The following is a 20,453-nucleotide window of genomic DNA, read 5'->3' as shown; positions in this document are numbered from 1 at the left end:
GATCTGTGATCAAACCCCAAAGGTTTTTGATCTTTAAAATGCTTATCTACAAACACATACTAAGATTAAAATCAGTTTATTTAAAACCAGCTATTTTTGGCAAAGAAGAAGTTTTTCATCTGTCTATGAAGAATCAGCATGAGTGTTGTTGGAAATGCATCAAGCTGTCTCACAATTAAGCTGCAAATCATACAATTCCCATTTCATAATCCAGTTCTCAGTCAACAGATTGTCTAAAAGTTGTCAATCATGGGTCCAAATTTATGTTCTTACATTCATTACAACAAACTTGTGTTTTTCTTTTCCTTCTCCAAATATGTGAAGTACCTGCAGATTCTTCATTTCCTTTAGTTCCTGCACAATCAAGATGCTTGGTAGATGAAGTCTGGGTGTTGAGGCTAGGGCTGTCCCTGCATGGGACACAGAATAAATTTCCACTCATAAGGTTCTGAAGAGTTGGGTTTGGTGGGCATCTGGCAAAATCCCTCTTTTCAGACATGACATATTAATGCTAACATGTATGTCTGAGATCAGACTGCTGGCTGCATGCCACACCGTGTTTCCCTGTATGGAGTACAAGAAGTGCAGAGTAAAGGAGGGAAAAGATGAAAGATCCCAGTTTGATAGGAGCAAGCCAAGTCTCCATTGGCACATTGGTTATCTTTGGAGACTTTTGTCTCTTCCAGTTTTTGAGCTAGAGATAACACATTTTAAATGACTAGAGATGAGCAGCAATACAGACTACCTACCTGTCGGTTAAGGCATTTCATATTCTCAGCTTCCATGGACAGAAGGGATAAAAACAGACCAAATACCACCTACCAGCAGGGGCCGTTGTTTCTAGACAGTGGATAATATGTCTTGCTCTCTTTCACACCTTTTGGGCTTTGAGATCCCCTTGAAAGAAGCACTGGGAGGGTGATTAGCTCTTATCCAATGGAGGCTTGCATGTGGTGTCTACCCTTGACCCATACTTGACCTAGAGCTGCTTTCTCTTCTCCATGACTCCAAGGTCAACTGCTTGTGCAGTAACTTTGACAGTTCAGCTCTGTTAGATCTTTGCTACCAAGGGATCCTGAGGTTTCTTTGTGTGAGCAGATGTGTGGGCTGGCTGCCATACAGAGGCTCTTTAAGATTTGTACTGAGCTTGAGAATATGTACACAGTATGATTAATAGATTTGGGGTAGTCTGAGATTTTCACGTATTATAAAATACTGTGAAACACAATCTTGTAGTGAAGGATTGTTGTTCATTCAAATGTGCAATTAGATATCCTTGCAGTTTACATGCTTTTCCATGGAGTAATTCTCTGTAAATTTTGTGATAGAAGTAGTGAGCAATTGTGTGTACTGGGTGTGCTAGTAGTCTTCCCACAGTAAGTCTATCCAATTAAGAGAAGTATTTTAGTATTGCATGCTAAATTAATAGATTAATCTGAATTTTTTTCCTAGTGGGCTTTTATGTTAATAACATATGGCAGATGCAAGAGGATTTTTGTTTGTGCATAGCAGAACATTCATCATCCTTAGAATATCCAGATTAGGACAAATGTGTAAGCTTTTATTAGTTTAGATAACTGGTTTTATCTTACTGTTCAGCATGCTAAGAAAAAAGAATTACCCCCTCATTTGTGCTTCTAGATTCTCATGATGCTGTTTTAAGATTTAATTCTGCTCCAACACGTGGCTATGAAAAAGATGTTGGCAATAAAACAACCATGCGGATCATTAATTCTCAGGTAAGATCTTCCTTTTCAGAGTTCAAGTCAATGTCTCTTCTGCACAATAGGACAGGAAGTTAATAACCTCTGAAAAAGTGTTGGGTAATATGGGAAGCAGGTAGTGATTAAACAGTTGTGATGCAGAGAAGGTGAAAGTTTTCCCTTACAGGGATGTTTGCACTGCTGTCAGTGTAGAGTGGCTCGATAGCCTCATTTCAGAGAACCAGTTTGTAAAGTTTCTCGTGTGAACTGATCTGTGGAGGCTCTGCAGGATGCCAGAGAGCTGTCAGCACAGAAGACCTTGACCTCCTGGAGAAGCCATTGCCTCCAGGATTTTCGTGGAGCTCAGGCTGTGGTGATTCCAAAGCTATTTTCTCATATTTTCCAGTTCCCCAATTATTTCCTTGCTGGAAGGCAAAAGAAATGGGAACTGAGTTTGTGTAACACTAGGCAAGTCATCATGGTTTAAAATTTTGGAAAGAACTAGTAAAAAACTTTAGTGTGTGCAGGGTATTACACATCAGGTGAGTTTGTTCATCTGAATGGAAACAAGAGAAAATGGGATTTTCTGTGTATGGGTGTAAATAAATAATTGTGACGAGCTACAGTGACACCTTATGGTTGAGAGTAGTTTTTCAAGTTCAAAAATGCTGTTGCCTGAATTCCTGTCTTGGGCAAATCAAACCTCCTTGCTTTTTATGAAATGCAGATAAAAATCAACAAGAGAATTTCAGTGAAATTTTATGACACACTGAAATAAGTTTATTTAGTCAACTCCAGGAGTATGGTTGGCCGTGCAGTAGGCTCTGCACGTATTGATTCGTGTTGAAGGACAGCAAAATTTTCAGTTACTGTAATTAATTTTTTTTAGTTCATTTTTTCTTTTGCTTTGAGTGGCTGCCCAAGCTAAGCCTGTTCTTGTTGGGTGTGTTTTTTATGTGAATAAGTTCATGTTATTTGCCATCAAAAAGAGGACTGTTTGCTGTCATTCACTTCACTTCTTTTGTAGGTATTTGTGAGGCTGCAGGACAGACTAGATCTTTGAAGTGATTTGGGTTAAATATGCCCCCTTTTGTTCACAAGAAGAAAGCAGAAATATCTTATTCTGCCTTAAGTGCTGTAATCAGTGTATCAGGGAACATGGATTTTCATGTATTTTATTTTACTTTTTTTTATTTTGTTGGGTTTTTTCCCTTTTCTTTCATGATTCTCTGTTTTACTGTTAGCCAAAATGTCCTGGCATTGACCATGCCTGAACTCCTGAATTGGGCAAGGATAAAGGTTTAGAAACTCTTTACAGTTTACTAGATTCAGTAGGCTTCCTGTAGAAGAGAGAAATGTTCTCAGGGAGTGATCTGAGCTTTTTAGCTCCCCAGAAAATTCAGAGAGATTGTGGTTATATTGCCTACTCCCCATGCAGGGAGACTGGGGGCTTCTGGCTCCCAGAGCTGCTGCAGTACATTCCCACTGGGATGGCAGTGGAGGGTCCCATGGTCTTCTCTTCTGCACTGTGCAAGGCTTGCTCCCCATAAGACCTCTCAAGAAAACAGAGAGCAAAGTTCTGACCAGGTCAGCTCCCATGGCTTCCTCACAAGTGTTTGCATTCCCACCAGCTTTGTGCTTCTCCAAAGAGGTTAGAAGCCATCCACGGTGGTCTGTGCATCTGGTGAGAAGTTAGCCTTGCCCTCTCTGAGACTGAAATCTGCACAAGCCACTTGATGGAAGTTGCTTTCCCTACCTGTGCTGTCGCTGGGTTACCTGTACAGGTTTACTGACCCTCCTCCCCTCCTCACTGCTGGAAACTCCTGCATTCATTTAATTAAAAGGCTGCAGTGGCCCCTTCTTCCTTCATATTCTCCACTGTGAAAGCCCAAAGGATATGAAGGAAACCTGTGCACTGGCTGCAATAACAGTACTAATAGATGCTGTTATTGCAGCAAAAACTCATAGGTATGAATGCAGACTCACTGAAAGTGAAATTTGTGTGGACAGCACCTCCAGAGGACTCTTGTTTACTGAAAGGCAAGTAAGAGCTCCTTTGTGTGCTAAGTGTGGAACCAAGCTTTTAAAATCTTGGCCTTTTGGTCAATTTGCTCTGTATACTCAAAAAAGGTGTTTACATTCTGAGGTGAAAATTGTTCTGAGGAAAATTAAGTTGGGGATGCTTGCTGATAGCAGCATGACTAATTCTGTTCTTACTGTAGAAGGCTGATGGAAATCATTAAACTCAAAGTTTATGGTAGGAAGAATATTGCTATGGCAACAATATTATTTTTCTGAAGAAAAATATGCATAATTAAATATGGCTCATTGGATCCTAAAGGGAAATTAAAATTATTATGAATTTATTTGTCTGGAATGTTGATTATTTTAACAGCTGGAAGAAAATTCATGCTGTTTTGACCAATGCTGAACTGCCTGGCATTGGATGCACCAGGAATCAAAGAGATCTAGTTGGACCTGGAGGGTTCTGGAAGGGGTGAGCCAGCAGGAGTGAAGAGTAGACTTCCACTGTGGTGGGATGATCAGGCAAAGTACTGGGAGATGCAGGAAGGAGTTATATGAGGGCAGGTGATTAGAGCAAAATGACAATTCCTTCAAAAATAGCCCTGTAACATGCCTGTTGTTGGAATTGTTTCTTTAGGTATTCCAATTTGTAGAGTCATGGTCTAATTTGCATTTTTTTCATTGATGATTTTCTGTTAAAATGAGAAAACCTTGAAAAAGGTGGCTGGAGATGGGTGACATTAGAGAAAGACATTACCCTTGGGGGCTGTAGCCCTTCAAAGAAAGCTGCTCCGTGTCCAAGAGGATCCCACAGGTGATCTGACATACTGTTTCATTTTCGAGTTCCAGAGTACACGGTAATGTTGATACACGATAACACAGCATCTCAAGTGGTACCATCACATCCCTCACAGATGGAGAGTAATTCAGCATGCTGCTACTTCAGACTGTCATGAGTGCTGTTTATGGCTAACCTTTTTTTGTATATTTTTTTAACAAAACAAGATGCTTAAAATCACCAGAACTGAAGCATAACAAACAGCAGCGTGGGTAAGACTGTTCACTTGAGAGAAGGATTTTGCTATTTTCCTGGATCCCGCTTGCTTTTAATGCAGTGGAATTCTTTGCATTTGTGTTTGCAGATTCTCACCAATCCCAACCATCACTTTGTCGACAGCTCCTTGTATAAAGATGTTATTTTAGTAGCCTGGGATCCTGCTCCCTACTCTGCAAATCTGAATGTGGTAAGATATCCACTTGGACCTTTTTTCCCAATTATTTGAAAGTACTGGAGAAAATTAATTTACTACTTTAGTCTCCTGGTTCTCCCTTTTCACCATCAGCCCCAGGTTCTGTCTGTATCTGAGTGGAGAATGCTATGTCTATAGGACTTGGTCAAAATTGGTTAATTGGTCACAAACTTTTTAGTAGCCAGCATTTATACTGGAAGGGACTGTTCTGACATGCGAGGATAGATGAATAGTGGCATTTGTTTGATAACACATTCCTGTTTTCACATAACAGTGAGTTTTCTGTGTGTTTGCCAAGGAGGGAGCATTGCTAGATTTCTGGAGTAGGTTTTATCAGGAAAGGTGAAAAACTGCATCAATTTTTCCCCATCTTCCCCTCTGCCTTCCCAAACAAAATATAACATCCAAGTGAAAATCTCTCTGGGTGCCTTCCCCATTTCTCAGGCCTCCTCCCCACCAGCATTCCCTTTATGTCCACTGTCCCACTGCCATCTGTGCCCTGCCGTCCACCCCCTCACTGAGAGCAGCAGATGTCCATCTGCTTGTCACTGGGGGAGTCTCCACTTTGGCTGTTGCTGCAGCCCCAGCAGACAAGTTGATCTGATGGCTTTTGGCACAGGGAGCTCGGAGCTGAGCAGGCTGCAGAGTAGAAAGTAAACCTTCATCTGCTGCACTCCCTTAGCAACAGATGCCAGGGGCTGCCTGCTCCCACGCAGGCTCCATCAGCCTGCGTCACGGCTCTGCTGCCTCCGTCAGGGACGGGCACGCTTGCAGAGGAACACTCACCCCCAGGCCCAGATAGCATGCTAAAGCTCTTTGAACCTCTTCTTTAATGTGGATCTGTGGGGGAAAAATGGTCTTGGCTCATCCCACAGCAGTCAATTACTTATTGGGAGTTTCTGTATGAAGGGAAGAAACAGAATAGCCCAGAGTGAGTAATGTCTTTCTAGCAGAAGCATCCACCAGTGCAGGCTGCTTTGCTACCTTTGCTTCTGTTCTGTAGAACCCAAATGAAGGCAGTTTATGCTATTGTACATGTAGTGTTCAAAAATGTTTCTTACTATTAAAAACCATGTGACTTTTTTCCTCCAGTGGTATAAGAAACCAGACTATGATCTGTTCACTCCCTACGTACAGCATCGCAGGAAGAATCCAACCCAGCCGTTCTACATCCTCCATCCAAAGTTTATATGGCAGCTCTGGGACATAATTCAGGAGAACACTAAAGAGAAGATACAGCCCAATCCTCCTTCTTCAGGGTTTATTGGTAGGTGTACCAAAGGTCCCAGTAGACATGTTAGATTAAAAAATTAATTTCAAACGTATACATTGCATGAGGATCAAGTCCATACATGTGTACTGTGTGCTTTATACAGAATCAATGACTAGCAAAAACACACAGTATGAGAACTAGAAAACAGCTGGGTGAATTTGATGTTCTGCTTTCTTGCCCTTTGCATCCATAGTATGTCTATCATATCCATAAAACATGCATATATCTATGAGAAATTCGTATTATTCCATATTAATGTATCTTTTGAGGACCTAGTCAGTTCTGAAGTTCCTCATTGGGATCATAGAGCAGAGAATCCTCAGATGGCAGATCATGTAGGCAGGATGAAATCAATGGCAGGCTGAGCTGTATTCTCGACATAGGCCAAGGGCTTCTAGTGCTCAGTCTGAGCACTTCTCTTCTTCACTGGAAGCAATAGAGTTCCACTGTATTTTTTTTGGTCCTTCCTTAGTATTTCTGAGGGCACAATTTGGCACTCTGCCCACAGCAGGTTCTGTGTGTGGACAGGTCTAAAGGATGCAAGTAGGCAGAGTGGCAAGGCTGAGTCAGGGTCATCCTGGCTTATGCTTCTAGACTCACAGGGCAGTAGAGCTTCAAATACCATCTTCTGCTTTGGAAACTCCATCCTTTCCTCACTGACATTGTGAAATTGATCTGATAGGTATTTGCTGCAGTCAGAAAATGGTTTGGTTTTTTTTCTTTGTATTTGAATCTGAAAGCAAAGACACCTGAGATTGCATCTGATATGGGAAAGTCAGTTTTGAACATTTATCTTGGGTTCTGTATGCAGTAGTGGCATCCTAGGTCACCTTGGAGCACACCAAAGGCCTTAGAGAGGATGCAGAAGCTCCCAGAGGGAGAATACAAAGGTTTCTGGGAGATGCCCATCTTTGATCTTTGCCTTGAGTGGGTTGTGCATACTTGGAACATGAGTGGAAGGTAAAGGAGGCCTGGTGTGTTGTTGGCAGTTGGTTACTTCTTGAAGTGAGGTTTTTTTGGAACCTGCTTGTAAAAATTCACAGGGAGAAGACAGTTCATGCGAAATGATCTCACCAGCTGCGTTTTGCAAAAGTGTTTCTTGTAGCAATGAAGCTGTTGATAAAAATAGGTTAACAGCTGCTGATTGTAAGAATATTGAAGAGGATCATTGTGCTGTCAATCTGTAATTCCACTATACATAAAAAACACTTCAAAAGCTTTCTTTGAAGAAATGGAATTAATTTCACTATGAGACTAGAACAGCAATCTTCAATCCCAAATCTAAATGTTAGTGACAAAAAATATCCTTCAAGCAGAGAAAGCTTTGAAAATATAAACCATTAAACAAGCAAAATTTTAACAACAAAAGCTATGCAGATAAATATACTCTGTGTACAGAGGCAAATTTGCCTTCTTCTCTAGTGGGAATTTTATTTATATTGTTCTTTTCCAAGGAGCAGTGCTTTTTGGTAGGCTGTTACTAACTTTAAAGAAACAAGGTATTAAGATGAGCTTATTGGATGTCATTTCCACCCCATTTCATAACCAGCTACTGTTCTGATAGATGTATTTTACATATTTTATTAGGGAGAGTCTTCCTGTTTTGATGACCTTATTGAATTAATGTCTATGTATTGCACAAGTAACATAATCTAAGAAAGAGCAAATGCATATTGTCAGGGACATAAAGGGTAAGGTAAAGCATAAAAAATAGAATGCAGCTTGGCAGAAAGCTGAAAAGTCCTGTTGGTCTTCAGTTCAGGTATCTCTCAATCACTCATGCAGCAAATAATCCTGTTGGAACTGAGGCTGGCAGACACAAATAGTGTACTTGTATGAAAGGGGAATGCTGAATATTGAGCTTCTACCTGATCTTATAAAATCTATAAAATTATTTCCTATAGAATTAGTAGAAAGATTAAGTGATACAAGAGAAAACAATTTATTAAATTACCACACTACTAAATGCCACTGTACTTAAAACAGCTAAATTAAGGAAATAGACTGTTGTTAAATAGGGATATGAATTTTTACAGAGATATACATTCCTGAATCTGAGCAATTTCCAGCAAGGACTATGATGATTTTAATCATATAGAAAAGGTTACAAAAATGGTTCTGAGTCAAGTGAGGCACTTTTGTTCCAAGCTTTTTAGCTTCCATTAGACCCAATTTACAAAACTGGACAAATGTACAAATTCAAACATGGAAACATCAGAATGTCTCTTTTCACAAGTGTCAAGAATGTTTCAGCATGGTCTTACACTGTTTCTTCAGTAATTACATTTTTCTCCTGACAATTGTATATATTCCTGCTGCTTGGCACTATTTATAAGAAACTGAATCTTGCCAAAGGGAGGATATTGGTGGAATGTGTCCTCAAGGTGTTCTTCTGCAGCAATGAGTCAGCATCCTTCCACAGTGACTTATGTCAGGGGAGTCTTTTAACATGGTTAATAACTGTATTACAGTACTTAAGTCACAATATTATTAAATCTCTCAGAAAGGGAGCCAGTGGGGAAGAGGAAGTCTCTCACGTGCTTTGATTTTAGAGGAAAGAGAGAGAGAGAGAAGAGGTAGAACTTCTCCCCTGGTTTTTCACTGCCTGGGAGCTAGGGAAAAGAATGGGTTTCGCACTTGCTGGCCCCCCTGCCTCCCTCAAACCTTGCTAGGTCAGCTCTGCACAGGCTCAGTGTTGCTGAGGAGAGGCAGCAGCATTTGATAGCTGTGGATGGGTGAGGGAAGCACAGGGCATGTCCCAGCTGTGGAGGGGAAATGAGAGGATGGGAAGAGCAGGATTGGTTTGGGGAGGGATGGTTTGTGGGTAAATGTCCAACAGGGTAAACCAACCTTTTGATTTTAATCTGGGAGTCTCTTTTGGTTTGTTTCCTGAGACACCAGCATGGACTTTAGCTGGCTTATAACTTTGCCTTTTGTGACATGTCATAGCTTAACTAATGCCACTCCTCACAATAAACCATTTCTTTGTCTTCCTAGTCTAATCCTTATAAGAGCTTTGAGAAGCCATTTCTTCATATTTTTGCATTGCTTTTGCAGCTGCTGCCTTCACGCTTCTAAACAAATTTCTGCACAGTATTCTCATCATCTTGCATTAGCATTAGGCAATTGCCATGGTGGCTTTTCACAGTTAAAGTTGTTGGTTCACATTTGGCTGAAAATAAGTTTGCTAAATGAGTATTGATATGTTTACATCTCATCTTGGACTTGGATCTATGCCATTTTTCTCAGAAGATAGATAAGCTTCCAACCATCAAACCTCAGACTTGGATTCCACTGGCAAATCCTAAATTAACACTCTTACTAGGGAAGGATTTGCCCTACCTTTTGGCAGAAGTAAGTCACCTCTCACTTCCTGTTAATAAGTCTTTCATTGTGAAATGTGAACTCAGTCTTCCTCCCTTCTTTCTGCACATATCAAAGCTCAGTTTTTAATTGAATCTGATAGTATATAAAGTGTCAGTCACTAATGTTGCCATTCTGCTGTAAGAACTGACTGTTCCTGTACTGTCTTTGGTAGCCAATGCAAACAGCCTATTCTGACCTTAAATTTTTGTCATCTGAAGACCAGGAGTAAAACTGCAGAGTTTCCCAAGGGCAGCATTCTGTGCTTATTGGATGGGATGGAACATTAGCATTTGGAAATTCTGAGAGCTTTTTAATAATGTTGAGATCATATAAAGGCTTTTCTTTGGACATTTTGCTCCTGTCCGCTGTTTACTTAGTGGATTTTCTATAAATTCCTACTTACCATAGTCCATCGGTACACTTTCCTGATTTACCTCTTCAGAGGTGACTTTAATTGAAATTCACATTTTTGTACTGTTAGAGAGCAGTGACTTTTATCTTTTTAAAAGCTAGCTGAAAGCTGTGACTGCAGTATTTTGGTTTGTTTTCAATCAAAACATGACCTGTGTAGATTCTTACATTTTAGGCTGTCACTGTAGGTGGTAGTTTTGATATGTGCTAGAAATTTTAGCATAACATACAGTCCACTGAACACAAAATAACTAAGCCCAGGTTACTTTATTGTTGGGAGAAGGGAAATGTTGCTTGAGGCTTTACAGTTGACATTCCAGCTTTAACAGTTATGCATCAGTAATAGTCAATAACATTATTTTAATCTTCATTTGCATGCATCAAGACAATAGTACAAGCAAGGCTATCATTGCACTGCAACATTAGCAGGTTGTTGTATGACTAAGAACTTAAATTTAAATCAGCTTTGGAGAGCATGTTGCATAGCAGTATACAGCTGACCTCCAGCTCTGCCTAGAAAAAATGCACTTTCATGAACTGAAAGAAACAAATGGACATATTAAGAGTTGCCTTTGTTGCTGTAATTCAGTTGCTTTAACAGCAGTTGGTGCAGGAGCAGAGTAATGCTCACTCTTGCCAGCTCAGTGTTGTTCAAGTATTAGCTCACAAATAAATAATACCTCCAATACATAAGCTTCAAATTATTCTTACTCTAACAAAAAGGATGCTGAAATTTGAGTGTCTCCTCCCACTTCTCAAAATGGAGACATAAAAGAGCAAACTCTCCTCTTAAATCACATTTAAAAATTTATTATTCTAGTGTGCTACCCAAAATTAAACAATACATTTAGAATTACATTATATTACTGGTCAGTATTTTCCAGTCTATGCTCATATTATAGAATGTATTATTGTGATTAATGTAGAGCTTTTTGCATTCACGAAGTTATAAACATGTAATTTTCAAGGTCTACTATGTAATGCTAGTATCTATACATCAAAGATGACAAGTATTGCACAAATTATTAAGCTTAGGCACAGGGCCATTTGGTGACAATTCTTTGATAAATAATTTGTTTTTCTTGTGGTTTATATTTTTCACATAGTTCATGAACTAACCAGAGGCGAGAGAACCCTCTTTAAGAAACAAAGTGTTTAAAAAAGCCAGAGCTATTTTTACTGCATGTACCAAAGAATAACTGAGGCACATTTGGCCCAGTTTCAAGGAATTTCCCGTGGTATCTGCAATCCAGTCAAGACAGACTATAGTAGTAGACTATCACATAGAATATTGTAACTTCTAAATGCTTTATGCTTATTTGTAATGCTTTCAAATACACAAACTTACTAGTATATACAGCTAAATTATTTTCTGTAACTGAATTTACAATGTGTGTGAAATGATACATTATGGGAATGAATCAGATTATGTATATTTAAATGTTTTCAACAGCTCTTTCATGATGTTATAATGATTCTGTGTTCTTGATGTTTGAGTTACACTTGTAATTCTAGATGCTTTCATACAGCATCTTTTGATTAAGATATATTAAACTATATTTTATTTATTTGTAAACTAGAAAATATTCTTTTTTAAATTAGAGTGCTAACCACAATGCTTTATTGTACCATTCAATATTCATGTTGGAAAATCAAAATCTTTGGAATTATTCAAATTGCCAAGAACAAATAACAAAAAACATTTTCTCCTTATGATTAGAATCCATAGACCATGTTCATTTGTAAAAACCATCCATGCAAGGAATTTAATCTTCATATAATTCTGGTTTAAATGTCCTCAGTGCAGATTGTATAAGCTATGTTTATTTGTGCCATTTGGACTGAGTTTAAACTATACCCAACACTTCCTAACATCAAGGGCATCTTCCTAATAGGAAAAAATAAAATTACTACACTACACTTGATCTTAACCAAAATGCCAAGAAGAGAAAACACACTTTTCTAAGATTTTTGAAATACTGATGTATAATATTTCAAAATACGTGATACTCTTTTGGCAATCTACAATTGCCCTGTTATAGCAAAGTTGCATTTGACTGTTTCTCTGACAACCACATCATTTCTTTGGAATAATAAATTTTATAGTATTTCTAAAAGAGTATTCTATGCTCACAATTCTTTTTTTTTCTTTCTTTTTTTAAAATGTTCAGTTGGGTGTTCATGAACATTGCCATTCAATTATAAAGCATTCACAAAGCACACCTTTGAATGTTCTACCACAAAACAGGCAAAATTATTTTGCATTTTTCCATTTTTACAATTGTAATCCAAATGGGACTTAAAAAAATCAAGCAAGGGTATTAGAATTAGATTAGAGTGGCCTATGCAGAATTATCTTCAGTTGTGATTTTGAATGTCTGGTAGCACCAGTTACGTTTGTCAAAACTAAAATCAGGCTGGATAACCCTGACCTTTTCTTTAATGTGAAACATGGATTGGATATTTAAGATCTGAAAAGCTTTTTTATATTTAGATGCTATAGACAGCCTATAGACTTTCAGGTTTTGCATTTTCTGAAGTTGTGCATGTCTACTGGCCTTCCCTAAATACTTTGTAATTCTGTTTCTACTCCCATTCCCGTACCTTAGTATTTATGAGTAGTAGAAAAAAACCCCATATCTCCCATCAGCTTAATCCTTGCACCTAAATTTGCCATATCTGTATGGTCCATGTCTGGGTCAGTCAGAGAGCGGGATTTGTGCTTCCTGACTTCAGCTGGTTCCAGTGCAGGTCTGTACTTGTGTTAGTCACCCTCAGAATTATTAGAGAAAAAAATACCTCTTAAATATTGCTGTGAGCCCCAAATTGTCCTCAACCTGTGAAATTTTCATCCCATACTGGGAGTACAGCTATCCATGCTGCTGCTCAGGCTTCTCCTATAGCCAACAGAAAAAGAAAACCCCAGGAGCTTCTGGGGAATGGCTTGTATGATCCATTAGACATGCACTGCTTCCTAAAAGTGATGGTTTCTTGTGCTGACAGCAAGGGAGCCTGTGATACTGCACCAGGGGCACATTTGATCATGCCTATTTCTTCTCATTGTGCTTCTGGAAAAGAAGCACAGATTATATTATTTTTCATGTTGCTTCAAAAGCTACTTACACAGGAGAGTAGAGGAGAAGGTTCTTGATAGCCAAGTACCAGACTCTTATTTTTGGTTTCAAGTCAATGGAGAGAAACACACGAAAAGGACAGTTCTCTATAAGTGAACTATTCAACACATCCTAAAAGAGATATCTAAAATAAGTCAGATGAGTTTGCCCTAGAAATACCTGTCTCCTGCATTGTCTGTAAAGAATACTTTAAACCAGCAAGGTCAGAGATGGGCATGAACAACTCAGTAAGATTAATTCTGTCCAGACTCTGTATTGTGTTGGGACAATGACTGTCTCATCCTGTTTATTAATAGCTCCTTAGGTCACATGTAAGACAGTCTGTGCTGTTTTATATATATAATGATTGTGCATTGACCTGAAAATTGTTTTAAGGACTGTTAGCAAAGACAAATATTGAAGTGTATCATATGGAAATTCTTCACCTTACAGGCTATCAAACAATGAGGTTTTCATTCATACTTATAATCCTGGAGGAGTGTTGAGATATGGAACAAAGTCGATGCAGATTGAATTGGTTGTGTTGAATTGGGCAGTGATGTGAAAAGTACAGACAAAAGAAATAAGTGCAAAGACCTACTCAGAGGGTGGTACAGGGATAGGACATAAACAAGGCACACTTTGGCACTACAAGTGTGGGAGAAAATGCTGAGAAATTCAGCCACAAAAGAGAAACTTAGAAAGCAGTAATACAGACAGAAATGTGTAAAGATAACAATTGGGAAGCAACTTTGGACTTCTCAGAATACACAGGCAAGCAAAATGAGTTAATGGAGCCCAGATTAAGTCTGAAAGCAGTTAGGCACATTCCTCTTCTTTAGCTTTGAGACTGCAACCAAAACATTAAAGTTCAAACACAATGTAAAAAATATTTTGGGGGTCATGTAAGTGGCACAAAGCAATTGGTGATTTAAAAAATTTACATCCCTGAAGCTAAATGGAGGAGAGAAGGGAAGGTAGATGAAAATATAGACAGCTTGGCACACTTATATCTGCTGGATAAAGATGTCAGTAGCCCCCTGCACTGTTAAAACCAAGCAAAGAGAGGAGTTAAAGAGTGGTATGAAAACATATGGGATTGAATGTGAGACCTGTAGTCCAGGGAGCTTTGTTGGCAGTGCTGTTTTAGGGACGTAGGAAAAACAACCTAGACACATGGCATTACGAAAAATATAGAATAAAACCTGAATATATCTTAGTACATGGGCTGATGTAAATGTCCTAGTGGTCTAAATTGCTGCTATTCTTTTAAAGATGCTCAATTAACATTTTTTGTAAATTGAGTTTGCAGCAATGGCTCTACAACACTAGGGCTGTCCCCTGTGGAGGGGTTTCAAATACTCCAAGGCATGAGACAGAAATTAAACCATTTCTTCTCTATTTTAGAGAGGACTTTATTTGTACAAAAAAGATGGCTTCCTTTCCAAAAAGAACATTTTTTTTATTCTTCTCCATCCCTTTGTTTTCTTGTTTTGGTTTTTTTTGAAAGCAGTGCAGAACAGCAGGAGCAGATCATTTCAAGGGAGAATCTGGGGGCTCTGCCAGCTAAGTAGAGGGCCCTACCTCCTCAGGTTCATGTGTTATCCTGCATCTCACCCACAGACGGCTTGGATGGAAATCCTGGTTGTACCACACTGTTGGTCCCATGGGCTGGACATCTGTAGTGTTAGAGGTGCTAAAGGAAGAACAGCCTGGCACTGACCATTGATTTTGCCCAGACTAGAGCTTGAGTATTTGATATGTTCCAACACAAAGCCTGTTGGAAGTGCCAGGTGTGCTCCTGATTCCACCAGGACAGATAAGCCTCTAGCACAGGGACAGTTCTGTGTGTGGTAATCTCTAGTAGTTGTTGTAGCTCATCTTTCAGACTTCAACACAAGAATATGCTATAACTTAGTGGATACCACTCAAAAATAGTCTGCCAAGTCAATGTCTTTCCTCCTGCCAAACATCATTGTCCAGCACAAGCAAAGATGTAAGCAGAAGTTATGGTTATTTATCAACAACCTAGACTGAAGTCCCAAGACAGAGTCTGAGTGGAACCAGGCAGGAAAAGTAAGGAGCTAAATTAGATAGTCCAGTGTGCCTTTTTGGTTGATTCTGGAGAACACTGAACCACTAGAAGGTAAAACTCTTCCACTTCTAAGTCCTCCATTAACTAATTTACAGGAAAGTCAATGATACTGCTTAAAATTTTGTCATTGTTGAATCATGTCTGGGGCTAAGTGATTAATTTTCTGTTTTTAAGAAGTCACAATTTTTGTTCTTGGCAGTTTTTCAATCCCACAAATGTCAACTTCCTTTATTACTTGTAGAGCTAGCTTGGTAATGTGGCAGTGAAATAATAAAACATACTTTGGTTAAGGCTTTTACTTTCCATCAGAGCCAGTTTTTCTAAGATGTTGGTGGTATAGCTTTTGAAGTTGTCTCTGGGCACAGGAGAGAAGTCATTTTACTGTCTGTTTCTGGATGTGGTTCATTATTGCACACGTTTCCACCATCTGCCTTCTGATCCAGCTGGATAACAGTTACCTTGGAATGGTAGGTGGGCTCTCCATCAGTGGAGGAAGGAGGTTGGCAGTGGAAAAGCTGGCGAAAGCATTTGTAAAACTAAAACAACAAAAAACCAAACAATTCTAGATATAGCTGCTTGGCAGGTCACGGTTCAGAGCATCTCTATAATATCTTCAATGCAAGGAAACTTGGTTTATTAGGATTGTACCTTTTTTTCACATAGGGATTAAATACTTTTTCACCATAAATATGTGTTTCTTGCTGCTTAAGACTAAAGTACACTCAAATTTGAGAACTTCAGAATCTATATGCTTAGTTTTACTAACACTGTAGATTCTGTAGAGTGTAAAGCTGTAAACAATTATAAAATATTTTCAGAACCTTTAATTTTTGTTAAAATATTTAATCACAGAAGTAATTGGTTTTCAGTTACTTCACACATCAGGCAGGGAAAAGTCATTTTGATAATCTAATGATACACAGCAGGGAGAACATAGGGTTCTTTTCATTAGGAAGCATTGAAATCCCTGCATTCCCAAACTGCAAAATGAACTTCAGAAAATGGCTTTGCTTAATTAAGAAACAAAAGTAATTTTTTATCTTCATTCATTTCACTTCTGAGATCTACCCAAAATACCTTTGATGATGCCAAAGCTGTTGTGTAGACAAAAGCCCCAAACAACAGTTACATTAATTCTCATCTGCAAGTGCCAAGTGAGCAGAGTTACACCCCTACCTCCCCTGAGAGCTGACAATCCTATTCCACAGATAGAGATACCAGTAATGCTACAAGTGCCTCAATACATTTTCTACACAAATTTATTTTCTAAGTGAAATCTTAAAAAAAAAAGAATGGTGTCCAAAACTTACTTCATGTCACTTTCCTTTTGCATGGCTTTATGAAACAGAAAAATCTTCCAGGAGCTGTGATTGATGTGAAAGTATTATAGTTTAGGCAATGTTGTTGGTCATTATCTGGTACTAGTCCATCTGAAAAAGTGCAGCTACAACAGCAATATTTCTCTTGTTTCAAGGCTATAAAGACTGCAATTGATGGTGCTGATGATAGTGTGCCATTGGCATGTGGCAGAAAAAAATGAGTTGGCATTTTGTGGATTTCTCCTTGCTGGAACAAGGAAGTGGTGAGGGGCTTTTCCTTATGGCAGCACTGCTTTAAGTAGGAATTCATCTCTGGTGCCTCTCCATGAGACTTGTCTGAAGCTGTGGGCTTCTGTGCCACCACTTCATGGCTGATGTTTCTTTGTATGCCCTTCTGCATGTGTTGCTGCTTAGAGAGAAGCAAGTGGATGGGAAAAGTGGAATTGGTTCAATTTCAGACTAAGAAAAACCAACATTGCAGTAAGGTGGAGATGTTTCAAGGATTCTTGTGAGGAACGTTTTGTGGGCAGTCCATAGAGTAAATGGGGGGAAGTGGGAAAGAGCAGTCTTCTCACTCAGGAGGCTGGTGGTGACATGCAAGTTCTTTACAGGCTTTTCTCTCTTTATGACTGTTATCCTACTCTGTTGACTCTACAGGGACCACAATCTTTATGTATCAGGGACAAGTGAAAGCTGCTCAAATAAAAGGAACAATTGCTTCACTTAATGATTTTACAGAATGCTTGAGGTGTGTGGCAGCAAAGAAAAGAAAGAAAGAAAAAATAGATTGGATGACTGCAGGGAAATTTCTGCAAGAGAAGTGGAAGCTGGTGTTCACTTTTGTTTTCACTTCTTGTGGCAGGTATCCTCATCATGATGTCCATGTGCAATGAAGTGCATGTGTACGAGTACATCCCTTCGGTGCGACAGACCGACCTGTGCCACTACCATGAACTCTACTACGATGCAGCTTGCACCTTAGGGGCCTACCATCCCCTGCTCTACGAGAAGCTCCTGGTGCAGAGGATGAACAAAGGTTTGCAGGATGATCTGTATCGGAAGGGGAAAGTCATTTTGCCAGGGTTCAAAGCTGTCAAGTGCCCCAAACGAAATAATTTCCCACACTTCTGGAAGTAATTATTACAGAAACAATGTGCAATAAGGTACTACTGCCGTACTATAAACAAGAAGAGAATACTTGAAAAAATATATCTTAGACCAATCTAGTCTTGAGTCTATAAATTGTAATTAAGTAGCAGGCGTGAGAAATTCTTCTTTTCTGAGCCTGAGTATTTATTACTGCTTTGCAAATAGTTACAGAATAAAAGCAAAAGCTTAGTTCATGAAGGTGCAAAGGACATATTTAGGCAGAAATATAATGTATCATTGTTGGTGTGACTGTCAGAATTTGTCGGTGGTCTCATGCCACATATGCTAGACTGTAAGTTTTTTTAAATGAATTTATTTAATTGTCAAACCTGGCAACCTGAAACAGCCTCCATTGTTCATGTATGTACAGAGCGGCCAGTTGAACAATGCAGCATTTCCTGTGACTCCATGGGATTTTCACACTGTCCCAGAATGAAGCAATTGCTACTCCAAGCTGTGCAGTCGTTCACTAGAGCAGACTTTAGTGCCCGTTCCTACACAGGCTCAGTTCCAGGCCTCCAGCTGAACAGGGGTTTAGGGTAGCCCTGAAGTGTGTGCAGTCAGAGATGGCTGCACACAGCTAAACCAGCTAAACTACCGATATGGTTTTGGATGCCAGTCTCCCATGCTCACACTGACTGAAGAGGGAAGAGCGAAACCATTTCTTTAGAGAAAAAAGAACATATTTGTAACCCAATTAGAAAGAAAAACTCTCCCTGAGAGGACTATCAGGAAGGTGTGAGATGGAAATGGTGCCTTCCCCCGGTCTGTAAAGATACAAAAGATCCAAAGAAAGCCAAGGGAGGCTGTGCAGCATTCACTGATTACACTGAAAAGCAAGCATAGAGGGGCTCACCACTTGTCAACAAAGATAGCATTCAGGAATGCAGACATTATTTTTACGTGTTTCATTGGTATCTGAATCAAAGTCACTTGTTCACAAGTTCTTGCTGTTCAGAAAGGCAAAGTTTTCTGACAAAAGAAGATGATATCAACATTTTTTACTTAATGCTTGAAAGACTATAACCCAGAAAAGCTGTAATGCCTGCAAAAAAACCTGACAACAGATTGCATATGGAGATGGTTTGATATTTTCATTCATAACACACAAGGACAATATTCTTTAAGGCAATTCTAAAAGTTAATGCTCTAGAGTGGTTTTCTCTCTTTTTTGGTTTGGTTTGGTTTTTTCCCACCTGACTGTACATTTTCTTTTAGAGTAAGTTCAGCAGGAATATGTGGACACAAAAGTACAGGTATATCCTACTCTTATCCATCCAGTAAAGAAAGCAGACGGCTGAAAGGGACATTGAAAAGAATAGCTGACTGGTTGTAGTAGAAAGTGTTTTTTGTGTTTTGATTTAAGCAAAAAGCCTTTTGCCAGAAAGGCAAAGAAAAGTAAATAATTTTAATGACTATTTCACCTTCAATTGTAATGTAAGGATAATCATAAAATCCTTTTTCTCTTGCTCAGCTCTTTGGGAAGCGGTATTGGAAGGATCTTTTGGAAGGATTATTTTCCTTCCTCGAAATGAGGAATAAATATCTTACATAGGACTTAGCCTTCTTTTTGGGCTTTATGATGATCTTAAGATTCTTCTTGTTGACAGAAATCATGTAGATGATCTAATAACTGTACTTCTGTGTTGTATGGAAAGTTATGTCCATAAGGCATTTTGGTACATATCAAAATTAATAAGTTTTACTCATACTGGGCTTGGACTCTGGATGTATTACACACCAATTTCTTTTTAATGTTATGTGTGGTGGCAAATTTCATTCTTGAAGTTAATAACATTCTTATTTAAATGCATGGAGGATAGATAGCCTACATGGAACTAATCTATTTTTCCATATACTTCATACCCTGTTTGCAAATCATAAGCAGTCTAAACAGTGCAATTAAATATGTGTCTCTCTGCTGTACCCTGGGTTAGCTATGACATAACTCTAAAGGAAGAGATTTTAGCTTTCTAAGACTAGTGAAGATGCTACTTTTCAATAAGCAGGAACTTCTAGAGTTCCAAAAAGAAAAAAAAATCCCTTTGACTGGCCTGCAACCACTAACTTTTAATTTCGATTTTCACAAAGAAGAAAAATGCTAATTGCATTGCTCAACCACCCACAGCAAGATTATGTAGTATTATTTATTCTCTCAATAATTTTTCAGAATAATCAACATAGCTGTTGCTTACACAGAACAAGGCAAATTATAACGTTTCATGTAACAAGTGCTAAGCATACCTACTCCATACGTCATTTATATACCAATGCAGAATCAGGTCTGTTATATAAGGAACTGTATGTTTTTTAATTTACTGGACTGCACACTCAAGCCCTTGCAGCCAAAACTTTTTCTTTGCCATATCCTTCTTTACATGGCAGTCAGCCCTCCTTCCATAAGTGCAAATGCAGTTGTCGTAGCACCATCACCTCAGAAGATGCTGCAGAGCTGTGCTGCAAACGTTTGCTCACAGAGGAGGAAGACCAACCTGTGATGCCAACCTTTAAAAAATGAGCCTGGAATGGCTTTCTAACACTGGTATCCACTGTGATGTTTTACTGGTCTGCCTGCTCAAACACATTGTGGCTGTTTAAAGAGCATTTTCTCTCCTACCTTGTCTTGTCCTCCTTCGGATTCTGGCACAAGTGCGAGTGTGTTTAATCTGCTAATTGAGGGCTCCCCTCCACTTGCTGCAAGGGGTGAAGGGGCAGAAATAAAGGGGAAACATAGAGGACCTGCAGAGCT

At 39.0% G+C, this 20,453-nt stretch overlaps 2 protein-coding genes across 2 annotated transcripts in view; one reads left to right on the top strand and one right to left on the bottom strand.

The window, feature by feature from the left end:
- ST6GAL2 (ST6 beta-galactoside alpha-2,6-sialyltransferase 2) overlaps positions 1-18,353 on the top strand; it is a 169,166-nt gene extending 150,813 nt beyond the window's left edge. Inside the window, exons 4-7 of the mRNA XM_058825438.1 lie at positions 1,642-1,739; positions 4,871-4,972; positions 6,071-6,245; positions 17,418-18,353. Of these exons, the coding sequence (XP_058681421.1) occupies positions 1,642-1,739; positions 4,871-4,972; positions 6,071-6,245; positions 17,418-17,692 (650 nt within the window). The 3' untranslated portion in view covers positions 17,693-18,353. The remainder of the gene's footprint in view (positions 1-1,641; positions 1,740-4,870; positions 4,973-6,070; positions 6,246-17,417) is intronic.
- The window catches only part of LOC131572312 (pinopsin-like), a 69,751-nt gene continuing 64,854 nt past the window's right edge, over positions 15,557-20,453 (bottom strand). The window contains exon 4 of the mRNA XM_058825439.1: positions 15,557-15,772. Coding sequence (XP_058681422.1) covers positions 15,557-15,772 — 216 coding nt within the window. The remainder of the gene's footprint in view (positions 15,773-20,453) is intronic.

Source organism: Ammospiza caudacuta, chromosome 2, assembly GCF_027887145.1.
Source record: "Ammospiza caudacuta isolate bAmmCau1 chromosome 2, bAmmCau1.pri, whole genome shotgun sequence".
NCBI classification, from domain to species: domain Eukaryota; kingdom Metazoa; phylum Chordata; class Aves; order Passeriformes; family Passerellidae; genus Ammospiza; species Ammospiza caudacuta.
The sequence above is the reverse complement of the archived record's forward strand: the minus strand, read 5'-3'. Positions and strand labels throughout refer to the sequence as shown.